Source organism: Herpailurus yagouaroundi, unplaced genomic scaffold (genome assembly GCF_014898765.1).
Source record: "Herpailurus yagouaroundi ecotype Mexico unplaced genomic scaffold, PumYag 355, whole genome shotgun sequence".
In the NCBI taxonomy this organism is placed as follows: Eukaryota; Metazoa; Chordata; class Mammalia; order Carnivora; family Felidae; genus Herpailurus; species Herpailurus yagouaroundi.
The window spans coordinates 8,927,258-8,940,566 of record NW_024412572.1 but is presented as its reverse complement, the minus strand read 5'-3'; the positions used below and the strand labels follow the sequence as shown (position 1 = coordinate 8,940,566).

Here is a 13,309-nt window from a genome sequence, read left to right as displayed (position 1 = left end):
ATCAGGTTGCTTACCTGCATGGCAAAAGGCTGATGCTGCTGTACAGGCTCTCCAGGGTGTGGTTCTGGGACTCTAGAGGAGACATATAAATTGGCAGGATCTGATCCTCGAAGAGGGCCAAATGTTCCTGGTACTGCTGGCCTCTGGAGGGTGTTGAGTAAAGGCAAGTTGGGGAGAGGTTTAAAAAAAAAAAAAAAAAAGCACAGAAGACATTAAGTAGAAAACAAGGACGTTCCTGCATATGGATGTACTGCTAAAATAACACAAAGACCTTGAACATAGGGCCAAGAAAGGGAAGAACGTCAGCACATGGGCTCACCCAGATCAGGGCTAGTTCCTGGGCCGAAAGCAATCTCTCTCTATAGGACAGACTGCTGTTTCTTAATCTTTTTTTCGTAACTGCTTCCTTCCCCAAGAGCCTCTTAAGCCAATTTTCCCCCAACTGCCCTGCAACATATAATTTTAATGCTACAGATATGCTGTGTATTTTAAGTACTGTATGTATTTCTGCGCTTTGTACACAAAGAGTTTCTTTAAAATCCCAATTTTGGCCCATACCGAGAGTATGTCAGATTAAGAGAAAGGAGATTTAAAATAAGAGGAAAAATGAAGAAAGAATGGACAGATGAGAGGAAAGAAATCATCCACATACAGAAAAATTATTCTGGAAGAGGAACCGATTAAAAAGGCTTCACCTCTCTTTGAATTCACCAACTAGGAGCAATCACAACAGAATTTTAAGCTATTCCTTACCATCTGGTTTAAAAGGGGTGCCTGGTTGGGCATCCCCCCATAATGTAGGGGACGAGAAAAGCCTCGGCCATTTGAGGTGCTCCCCTCCCGAGGGAGCTGTGTGGAACTACTGCTAGGATTATCTCCAGAAGAGGGAGCTCGGCGTGCAGGTGGCAAGGACTTTCCTCCATTCTCCACTGGTTGCTGTTTCTTGCTGGGCCCTTCAGAGTCCCTGGAGCGGGTCCAAACGTGGCTTCCGCCACTTCTCCCAGCCCGGCTCCGTCTCTTCTCTCGCTTTTCATCCTCTCTGATCCAAAATTCTTCATCTGTGTCTCCATCTTCCCCAGGAAAATGCTTCATCATTGCCCGATGGAAACACCTCTCTAAATTATCAGACATCTTGGTATATTCTGTGGGAAGATACAAGGATTGACTTCCAGATACAGCTTTTACAGGACAAAAAAAAAAAAAATCTCCTACCAATAGACAATAAAAGATGCTATTTGGGTAAACTCTTGAGCTTAATCTGGCTTGAGTGCATATTATGTTGTACAGCTATGGACACAAGAAGAAGGTACTGTTTTTGTCCTAAGAGGCTCTAGGCTGTATGGCTGGAAGATGACTCTAGGACTATTACCTTAAATGAGTACCAATAAAGGCTAAAATGCAGAATTATTAAATACAGTGACTGTATTTAGTTAGAAGCTGCTTAGTTTTCAAACTAAAGCATTTAAGCTACTAGAGCCTTTTATATTATTTATTATTGGAGATATACTCTATGGACTTCTCAAGATGACTTAAAAATCTAGGGTCAGGGGCGCCTGGGTGGCGCAGTCGGTTAAGCGTCCGACTTCAGCCAGGTCACGATCTCGCGGTTCGGGAGTTCGAGCCCCGCGTCGGGCTCTGGGCTGATGGCTCGGAGCCTGGAGCCTGTTTCTGATTCTGTGTCTCCCTCCCTCTCTGCCCCTCCCCCATTCATGCTCTGTCTCTCTCTGTCCCAAAAATAAACGTTGAAAAAAAAAAAAGTCTAGGGTCAGTCTTGTCAGTGGTTAACTTGCTGAATGAAGGAAGCGCAGTACAAACTAAGCCCAGCCTGGTCTTGAAGATAATGAAAACTAACCTGAGCCCAATTAGCCACCAGATAAACTCTCTTGTCACACAGGATAGGAGTGGTTCTGGCATATATTGTGTAAGTGGTTAGAATGGCCAATCCTATGGCTTTTAATGTGCATTGTGTTCATAGCCCCAAAGAAAGGTCTGATTCACTTCTGAAAGAGATGCACTTCTATTTTTGTGTATTTCTAAAAAAGAAGGCATTTTATTCTTGGTTGAAATGGTATAATAAGTGTATCCATAGCAGACTCCTTCCCCACTTACCACTACTTTCCCCATTGTATTTTCGACAATTCCTGAACATAGTCTTCATGTCATTTACAAATTCCTCCTTGGTACAGTATAAACCTCCATTCAGTTTCTTCTCCATGCTTGAGATATCCATGGGGACCTAAAATAGGACACATTAAATTATAACATGCTGGAGAAAAACCATCTTGTAGTCCCTGTGAGGCAAAGGAATCATGCTATTATGAGATGCTCAGGAGCATGGCATATATCCAGCAACTCTGATTCTCAAGAACAACAGGTGAACTTAAAAACAGTGACAAAAATCAAGAAAGAAACACACACCATAGAAGGTATAACTGTAAAGGCAGCCTCTACCTTAATAATCTGGTAATAGTTTGGGGCATACGATTCATCCACAGGTTCTAAAAAGGGCCAAGAATCCTTGTGAGCCTTTACCACATCGAGAACTGAAAGCCAAAGAAGAGAGCTGCATTAACTCAGTCACACAAGAGTATTTCTATCAGAAATAGTTAATAGTTGAGAATGGGAACTGACCTTTATACATGGCAGTGAAATCATCATCCAACTCAAAGCTGTGAATCACAAAATAAGAAATAGTAACTTTGACAACCTTCTCTCCTTAGCTCTCTTACTTTAATCACAGACAGGCAGCTGATTGTACCAAGGTTTGGAAGAGTCCCAATAAACTGTTTTTAAGGTAAGTTTGTGACACTGATAATCTCCAGAAAAGAATTGTGAAGATGATGGTTAGTAAACCTAAGCAAAAAACGGAGTATCATTTTCCTCATCCATAAAATGCTGGGGTTGACTCAGATGATCCATAACTTATGATTCTATAATGTTAGTTATTTCATAGCACATTATTTCTTGGGCTATATTTTCCCTTAATGAATATTTTTATAATCTAAATAACAGTAATACAGAAAGGCATACAGAAGAATGAGAAGCTTATGAACACTGAATATTACCTACCACACAGGGTTGTTGTAAGAATTAAATGAGCAAAGTGCTTAGCACAATTCCTGAGTGCTTCCTAAATGTTACTGTTTGCTACTGTTAGTATCATTAAATACTCACAGGTCTTTAGTCTTTTTTTCTTCTCTCATGGGGGAGTTAGGGTCCAGATGGGAAAGTTCTGGGGGGAGTTCCTTCCCTTGGGCCAGCAGCCACGCCCTTTCTTCCCTGAGCTTTCTCCTCTTTGCTCGATCTACAATGAACACAGTGCATTACAGTACAAGTGAGGTAAGTGCTTTTTAGAGGATTAGATTATATGTTAAGCATTTTGAGAAGAAACAAAGATCACCAAAGCAGTATCATAAAATTATTCTTGCTTCTTCTGCCATCCTCTTTTGATAATTAGGATGATTCTATAGAAGGAATGCTTTATGAAAAATATAATCTTGTGGAACTCATTTCCTTTATGCATATTGAAATCAATGGTTGGGGGGGAGGGATGAGGGTGGTATGGCAGGCACTGGGATGGAGAGGGAGGAAAGAGCAAGGCTGAAAAAAACAGAATTAGAAGAAAAAGAAAAAAAAAAGATTGAATGAAGATTATCCTTCTTTCAATACCTGAGGACTTTCCTAGTTCTCTCAGAAAAGCAACATCCCCTTTTAAGGACCAGATTCTCAATCCAAAACATATACAAGATTTTATATGCACATGTAAGCACTCAAGGTTTTGCATTTGCAAAAATATCCTTGCACCCCAATTGTCTTTGCTCTTCAATCCACCCCCACCACTGGCAGCTGGACCCTACCAAGCCAGGGTAGTAATAAATTTGGCTGGGAAAAAGAGAAAGATGCCAGCTGGAATGGGCAAAGATCTGGAAGGCATGGATGATTTTTTTTCTGGCTCACAGCCACAGCCATGAGAAACACACTTGGCATTCCACTATTAGTCTAATGGGACACTCACTGCCAGCAGGGAACCGGAAGGTCAGGAGTAAAGAAAAGAGCCAGGAAGATAAAGAACACTGTCAGACAGAAAGACACAAAAATGGAAGGGAGAAGCCAGGACAGACCTTCTATTTTCTTACCCGAGAGACAGACTCCACATCTGCCCACTGCTATGAGTATGACATGACCCTGCTAATTTTGTTTTTGTTCTTACATTATCCCTTATAAACTTAAATCTTTATCTGCTTTCATTAGTGAAAGGCACTTGGCTATCAATGACTTGTAATATTACTTTTTAAAAAACGATTTCAAGATTAAAGAACAATGTAACCAAGTTAATGAATATCCATGAACCTAACAAACTGGCAGATTTTAAGATTTTTGCTTTATTAACTTTAATAGAGTACTCCACAGCTTAATAATCCACTTTCCAGTAGGTTGCAATATGTCTGCATCTTGTAAATGGTATTATGACAATTCTTTTGACATATCTTCTCACGCATGCATGTGAGATTTTTAGGGTCCACAACTAGCAGCGGAACTTCCAGATAGTGAACTTCATCAGGCCTGGTCAAGGTGATTTCCAAAGGGGTACAGCTTTTCTCTCAACAGCAATTTGAGTGAACTCACACTCACTTGGTAGGATAAAAGGCGCATTTTTGCCAAACTACTGAGTTGATAAGGAATTTTGATGTTTTCATCTGCATTTTCCTGACTGGAGTGATTACTTTGCCCTATTTTCTTTGGGTTGCTACGTTTCTGATTTAGATAAATGCTTTTAATAATCTGGATAATAAGACTTTGTTGTTGATTATGTGTTAAAATTATCTTCTTCCAGGGTGCCTGGGTGGCTCAGTCAGTTAGGCATCTGACGTCAGCTTAGGACATGATCTCACGGTTCAGGAGTCCCAGACCTGCATCAGGTGAGCCCAGCTTCTCTCTTCCCTTCTCTCTGCCCCTTACTCACTTGCACCCTCTCTCTCTCTCTCAAAAAAAAAAAAAAAAAAAAAATCTTCCACTTTGACTCATCTTTTCACTTTGTTTATGTTTGTGTCATATGTAAGTTTTGAACAATTTGTGTAGCCGAACATCAATCTCGCTCCCTTTATAGCTTGTGTTTTTTGTACTTATAACATTCTTTTTTATTCTGACATCTTGAAGACATTCATCTATACTGTCTTCAATTTGGTTTGGGCCTTTAGTTCATCTGGAACACAAATGGGAAGCAGACATATAATTTTCTTCCTCTGATTAGTAAGCAATTGTACTGGTTATGTGGTACTGGAGAACCCACATTCCTTCCCAAGGCCTGTTTCTATGTAGTTTACTGGGTTCATTTCTATCTCTATGCCAATATCATTCTCTTTTTTTTATGTTTTTATTTATTTTTGAGAGAGAGAGAAACAGCAGGGGAGGGGCAGAGAGAATGGGGGACAGAGGATCCAAAGCAGGCTCTGTGCTGACAGCAGAGAGCCCAGTGCAGGACTAGAACTCACAAAACTGTGAGATCTTGACCTGTAGCTTAACTGACTGAGCCACCCAGGCACCCCAATACCATTCTTTTATTCACTGTTATTTTTATTTTGTTATCTGTAAAATAAGTGTCCCCACCATACTGTATTTGGAAATTATTATCTTGGCTATTCTTAGCCCTTTGCTCTTCTGTATGAACTTTAGGAACGTAAAAGGATTTATTTAATATCAAATATTGAGTCAAGGTCAAACTTTCTCTCCAGTGCAATAATTTTTTTTAAGTTGGTTTGTTCAAATCAAAACTAAAAAGGTCTATATACTGCATTTGTGTGTCTAAATTTAGCTGAATTTGTAATAGTGTTCCCTCCAATTTGTTGGAAAAATTGGGTCATTTTGTCTTTGTGTAATTTCCTGCATTCTGGATTTAGCTGATGGCATCCTCACTGTGGTGTTAATGTGTTCCCATACCTCTTGGATTTCTGTAAATTGAATTATATCTAGAGGCTTTGATCAGACAAACATGTTTGATTTTTTGGGCAATATTATTTCATAGATGGTGTTGTATATATCTTTTTTCATTACATCAGCAGATATAATATGTACTTATCTGTCTTTTGTGATTTTGTATTATATCAGCGTTAACTTCATCTTTCCATTGCTAAGTTCCTCATCAGTCTTTCAATTGATGATTAACTAGAGTTCCAAAATAGAATTAAGCTGCAGACAAAATTATTTGTATGATCAATTTCTCAGTAATTTCAAGGTATATACCTAGTAAAAAATGCATAGGAGAGAAGTCACTTCATTAAATACGATGGATGTATTAGGGCAGGGGTTTGCAAATGGCAAACTACAGAATGTAGGACGGTTAGCTGATTGTTTTTAGAAAGAAAGAAAGAAAGAAAGAAAGAAAGAAAGAAAGAAAGAAAGAAAAGAGAAAAAGAGAAAAAGAAAGAAAAAGAAAGGAAAAGAGGGAAAGAATGAAAGATTAATGGGAACACAGCCCTGTATTATCTCTAAGCTTAAAATATTTACTATCTGACCGTTTATAGAAAGTTAGCTGATTTCAGGGGTGCCTGGATGGCTCAGTCAGGGGAGCATATGACTCTGGATCTCTGGGTTGTGAGTTCAAGTTCCACACTGGGCATAGAGCCTACTTAAAATAATAAATAAAAAAAAAAATAAATAAAAAGCTTTATATTTTAAAACTTTAAAAAAAGTTAGCTGATCTCTACTTTAGGGTTTAATAGTCTCTTGGAAGCCTCAGTTGAGAAAAGCTCTGCCCAGGTCCATTTTTTTTATTATTTGTTATTCTATTATAATTGCCATTATTTATTGACCAAATTATTTTCCTCACCAATTATTTGCATATTCTCAAATATAGTCTGTCAGACTTTCTATTTTACTAGGTCTGAAAATAACAAGTTGTCCCATTAAACTCCTAAGGTAATCATTGATTTTTATAAAATATCATTATGGAGGCACCTAGGTAAGTCAGTTGGTTAAGCGTCTGACCCCTGATATCAGCTCAGGTCAATGATCTCACAGTTGTTTTCTTTCTTTCTTTTTAAGTTCCTGCCACCAGTGTTATCATTCTTTTTCTTTTTTTTTAATGTTTATTTATTTTGAGAGAGAGAGAGAGAGAGAGAGAGAGAGCGAGCATGAGCTGGGGAGGGGCAGGGAGAGGGAGACACAGAATCTGAAGCAGACTCCAGGCTCTGAGCTGTCAGCACGGAGCCTGATATGGGGCTCAAACCTACAAATTGGGAGATCATGACCTGAGCCAAAGTTGGATGCTTAACCGACTGAGCCCTACAGATGCCCTATGCATCTGGCTCCAAGCTGACAGCATGAAGGTTGCTTGGGATTCTCTCTCTATCTTGCCCTTGCCCACTCCATGCGTGCATACTCTCTCAAAAATAAACTAGATTTTAAACTTATTTCATGTTTTTTGTTCATTTTCTTTTTTTAGTGCTCAAAAATATCCAATGATCAGGTGCCTGGGTGGCTCAGTCAGTTCAGATCTGAGTTCAGCTCAGGTCATGGTCTCATGGTTCATGAGTTTGAGCCCCGCGTCGGGCTCTGTGCTGACAGCTCAGAGCCTGGAGCCTGCTTTGGATTCTGTGTCTCCCTCTTTTCTCTGCCCCTCCCCCACTCGCACTCTGTCTCGCTCTCAAAAATAAATAAAACAAACAAACAAAAATCCAATGTTGGCCAGTGAGAATATATCTTTTGATAGAACTTTCAGGAGTCTTTGATGCTTCCTTGCTTTCTCTTATAAAATAATCTAGGCTCACACCTTATATTTTTTCTGCCCTAGTACTGAAATCAGTCATTTCTCCAAAGAATCTTGGTTCCTTCTGGAAGGAAATGATATTTAGAGGCCACTATCTGTGTAGTAAAATTTCCCATTGTTATTAAGTCATGTTTACAAATTATTCATATTAACACTTAAAATGAATCCAACTACTTGGCTTTATTCTTATTAGTTATGATAGTTTCTTGACATTTTATTGGAGTTTCAAATCATACATTCCTTAAACTATACATTTAATATGTATATAGTTCTATAATATAAATACACAAATATTCTTCCTTTGTAGAGAACACCCTGTGAAACAATACAATACAGAATAAAAGCAATGATAGAAAAAAATCTTTTCTTCTTGACTTTAAGAAGGAATACCTATAACGTTTCCCATTAAAGTGAATATTGGTTAAGGAAGTTCCCTTCTATTGTAAGTCTATGGAGATTGCCATAATCTAGAATTCAGATTTCTAGCTTCCAGAACTATGAGAAAATTAAATTTCTGTTTTAAACTATCTAGTTATGGAGGCTTGGAAAATTAATATAAAATTCAGCCCATTTTCTCCTGAATCCTATTATTACTCCTGAGAAGTCTATCACTGTTACAGAACATCCTTTAAGGTAATTTATCTTTTCCAAACTGATTACTATAAACACATTTTCTTAACCTTTATTTTTTGAGAGACTGAGTGTGAGTGGGGGCGGGGCAGAGAAAGAGAGAGTCACAGATTCTGAAGCAGGCTCCAGGCTCTGAGCAGTCAGCACAGAGCCTGACATGGGGCTCAAACTCAAAACCACGAGATCATGACCTGAGCCGAAGTTGGATGCTCAACTGGCTGAGACACCCAGGTGCCCCTCCAAACTGATTACTTCAAATATCTGTGGGTCATAGGTTCTATAATTCATTACCATGGGTCTACATGTAATTTATATCCAGTTTACATTTCTTCTTCTTTTAACTTTGAGGATTTGTGTTTTTCATCAAATCAAGAAAATTCTCAACCATTCTAAATATTTTCTCTGCCCCATTCTCTTGATTCTTTCATTTTAGAACTTATAGTAGGCACACACTGGATTTTTCATGTTAGATAACACCTAAGTTATTAAGCTATCAATATCAAGCTTGTAAGCTCTAAATCCATTATTTTTCCATTCTTTGCTAGTTTTATATTTTGCCAAAAGGGAGTACCAGAGGAAGAATGATAGGATGAGGGGAAGGGTTTTCTTTCTTCCTGTTTGTTATCGCTGTTCAACACCATGCTAGGAATGGTCCTTCATCTGGGACCAGATGAACCAACCCAGTTGGTTTTGATAAGCGGGTTCTTTTTGGTAGTCCCAGAACCAGGCTTGCTGCTTGCCTGTTCCAACTGGGCAGAGCCCCTCAACTTCTAGGTTGTGATAACCTAACAACTTCTCTTTGCTCTTCTTTGTGCTATCTCACAAGTCTCTTTTAACTTTTTTATTTTTCTGACTTCCATTTAACCAAAGACCCATTTGAAATTCTTTGTGTTGAGGTGGTTCAGTCAATTAGCATCTGACTCTTGATTTTGGCTCAGGCCATGATCTTGTGGTTTGTGAGTCTGAGCCCCATGTTGGGCTCTACGCTTACAGCGCAGAGCCTGCTTAGGATTCTCTCTCTCTCTCTCTCTCTCTCTTTTTTACATAAAAAAAAAGTAAAATTCTTTGTGTTGAAATATCTAGCATAAGTTTTGTTTTCATGACTGGACACTGAAAGATTAACAAGTAACTTTTTATCTTAGTGCTGCATTCCATGTAATATCCCAGAGATACCTTCTAGTTGACTGATTCTCTTTTCACACATACCCTAAAGCTGTTTAATATTCCAATAACCTATACCTTACATTTCCAGGAGTTCTATTTGTTTCCTTGAATCTGCCTGTCATTTTCAACAAGGCTACTTTTTCCTTATGTTTCCAATATCTTCTTTTTTAAATATCTGATAGTACTGAATCTATTTCTTTTTTGTCTGCTGTAACTACCAACAACTACTGCTCACAGTGGTGCTTCCTTATTTGCTTTGAAATTCTTATCACCTCTTCATCCTTGTCAGGAATTTACTGATGGTTGTCATTTCTGGGGTAGGGGTAGAGCATCCCTAGACAGACCACTCCATACCCACAACTTATCCTGTTTTTAGTTACCATAAAAACAATGCCTGATAACTTCCTTTACTTGGCTAAGATATCAGATATGCTTTTTTTTTTTTTTTAAGCTTATTTATTTATTTTGAGAGAGACAGAGATAGCCTGTTGGAGGGGTGGGAGACAGACAGAGAGGAAGACAGAGAGAATCCCAAGCAGGCTCTGTGTTGGCAGTGCAGAGCCTGACATGGGACTTGGAACGCATGAAACCATGAGATCATGACCTGAGCTGAAACCAAGAGTTGGACACTTAAACAACTGAGCCACCCAATCACCCTCAGATATGTTCTTAAAAAGGGTGTTTATACAATGTTAGACAAAATATTGTAACATATATATTACAAATAGAATTTATATGTATTTGAGGGGCGCCTGGATGGCTCAGTAGATTGAGTAGATTGAGTCATCAGTAGATTGACTTCAGCTCAGGTCATGATCTCATGGTTTGTGAGTCTGAACTCCACATTGAGCTTGCTGCTGTCAATGTAGAGCCTGCTTCAGATCCTCTGTCCCCCTTTCTTTCCCTCCCCTGTTCATGCTTTCTCTTTCAAAAATAAATAAACATTAAGGAGAATAAAGAATTTCTATGTATTTGAGGCAAGAAGAATTTTTAGGTTACATATCAACCATACTGAGAGATGAGAAAGTCTCAATGATGTCCATTTCCATACTGATTTGTTCAACTTGGTATGAATATTTATGTCACAATCCAGTTTTACTTCCTATACAAGTATCATATTAATAAAAAGCAGTGCATTTATTTGGGCTTTTCTTTCTTTTGGTTTAAAAAAAACCTTTTTTTAACGTTTATTCATTTTTGACAGAGACAGAGTGCAAGCAAAGGTGGGGCAGAGAGAGAGGGAGACACAGAATCTGAGGCAGGCTCCAGGCTCTGAGCTGTCAGTGCAGGCCTAATGTGGGGTTTGAACCCACGAACCGGAGATTGTGACCTGAGCCGAAGTCAGATGCTTAAGTGACTGAGCCACCCAGGTGACCCGGCTTAAAAAAACTTTTTTTTTTTTTTTAACAAATTCTAATATGTATACAAATCCCCAAGGGACCTTTCATTTATTTTTTTTTTCAACGTTTATTTATTTTTGCGACAGAGAGAAACAGAGCATGAACAGGGGAGGGGCAGAGAGAGAGGGAGACACAGAATCGGAAACAGGCTCCAGGCTCTGAGCCATCAGCCCAGAGCCCGACGCAGGGCTCGAACTCCCGGACCGCGAGATCGTGACCTGGCTGAAGTCGGACGCTTAACCGACTGTGCCACCCACGCGCCCCAAAAAAACTTTTAAAAAAGAGTAAAATTTACCTTTTAAATCATTTTAAGTGTACAATTCAGTAATATTAAGTACACTCACAGTATTGTGCAACTGTTACCATTTCCAGAACTTTTACATCATCCTAAACATTAGAAACTCTGTACCTTTAGTAAGAACTCCCCATTTCCTTCCTCTTGGCTTACTTTATTATAATATCTTCAAGGTTCATCCATGTTGTAGACTGTGTCAGAATTTCATTCCTTTTTAAGGATGAATAATAAACCATCATCGGTATAAACCTTACTTTGTTTATCCATTCATGCATTTCTGAACATTTCGGTTCTTTCCATCTTTTGGCTTCTACTTTTTCTTAATCCACTTCTCACTTTTCAAATTTCTTGAAACAAATGAAAGCTATGAGCCCTTTCCTTGGAAATATGTATTCATGTCCTATCACATTAATTTTGCCAGCAATTTCAGGGGATCCCTATTCTAGTGACTGCCTGTCAACACTGCTGGGATGACAGGGTAGAAAGAGAAACGTATAATAGACTAAAACTAACTGATAGGTTCTGTGCTCCCTTTACAGACTGATCTTAAACAGTGTAAAATTTTTTGTTTTACCATCACCACAGATAAATATTATTCGTTATGGTAAAAGGACCTACATAATGAAATCCTCTTTGAATTTACTGTCACAAAAAGCTTATTTCTCTGAATTAACTATTTTAAACTTTAAAGTTATCAGTGAATAAATTCTCAATAAAAAAATCCATTATTCTCCCTGCCCTTTTCACTTAGCTTCTAAGAATTCAGGAAAAGTTTGTTGCTATTTTACAGCCTGTAAAAACTCTCTCTACAGATCCCCCATGATAACTATTATTTGTGAGCTTGTTGTGTGCTGGGGACTACCCATTTTTAAATTTAATCCTTCTAACAGGGTCTACAAAGCCATGGTCTGACCCCTGGTTATCTCTGTGAACTCATTTCCTGCCAATCTTCCCCCTGCTTTGTTCACTTTGATCCAGCCACAATGACCTTCTTCCGTGTATATTCCCTCCACAGTGCTTTTGCACTTGCTATTTCCTCTGCTTGCTATGCTCTTCTCCCATCAGATGTTCATATGGGACCTTCACTCACTTCATTACTATATGTCACATATTCAGAAAGGGCTTTAAGTTTATTTATTTATTTTGAGAGAGAGAGCGAGAGCGAGTGAGCACGTGTGCAAGCAGAGGGAGGGAGAGAGGGAGGGAGGCAGTGGGAGGAGAGAGGGAGGGAGGGAGTGAGAGGAGGCAGGGGGAGAGAGGGAGAGAGAGGGAGAGAGGGAGGGAGAGAGAGCGCGAGCACCTGTGCAAGCAGAGGGAGGGAGACAGGGAGGGAGGCAGTGGGAGGAGAGAGGGAGGGAGGGAGTAAGAGGAGGGGGGAGGGAGAGGGAGAGGGAGAGGGAGAGAGAGAGAGAGAGAATCCCATACAGACTTGGCACTGTCAGTGCAGAGCCTGATACAGGGCTTGGTCCTAAGATCATGACCTGAGTTGAAACCAAGAGTAGGACACTTAATTGACCGATCCACGTAGATGTCCACATAGAGGGCTTTCGTGACAATCTTATTTAAATGCCACCTGCCTCATGTCACTCTTTATCTCTAAACCTGTTTTCTTCTTTAGATCTTTCACAACTATTGATGATTCTACAATATTTGTTTATTGTTTCTTCCCACCACTGAAATGGAAACTCCATGAAAGGATTAATTTATTCTGTTTAATATCTATATTCCAAGAACAACACCTGGCATAGAATGGGTGCTCTAAATATATTTGTTGATTTAAAGAACAATCTATAACATAGGCATTATTAATCATACAGGTATAGATACTAAGCCATAAAAATAAATTTTAAACCTGTTTGTGTAAAAGTCAAATGACAATAGTGTAGCCAGTTAAGAGTCCCAGTGAAAATTACAGAATCCCCTTAAAAAATAGAAAGGAATAAAAGCCATAGTTGCTGTCTCAAGGAATTTGAATCTAGCACTGGAAATAAAACCTATGAAACATTTTACAAGTAGGACATACTACATACTGTGACACAGGCTAAATTTGTAGAT

General features: G+C 39.0%; 1 protein-coding gene across 5 annotated transcripts in view; it reads right to left on the bottom strand.

The window, feature by feature from the left end:
• CECR2 (CECR2 histone acetyl-lysine reader) overlaps positions 1-13,309 on the bottom strand; it is a 192,423-nt gene that overhangs the window by 21,551 nt on the left and 157,563 nt on the right. For all 5 annotated transcript variants that reach the window (XM_040462738.1, XM_040462737.1, XM_040462741.1 and 2 more), the window contains 6 exons: positions 3,175-3,304; positions 2,632-2,669; positions 2,452-2,543; positions 2,110-2,236; positions 754-1,142; positions 15-143 (listed from right to left, as the gene is read on the bottom strand). In XM_040462738.1, the coding sequence (XP_040318672.1) occupies positions 15-143; positions 754-1,142; positions 2,110-2,236; positions 2,452-2,543; positions 2,632-2,669; positions 3,175-3,304 (905 nt within the window). The remainder of the gene's footprint in view (positions 1-14; positions 144-753; positions 1,143-2,109; positions 2,237-2,451; positions 2,544-2,631; positions 2,670-3,174; positions 3,305-13,309) is intronic.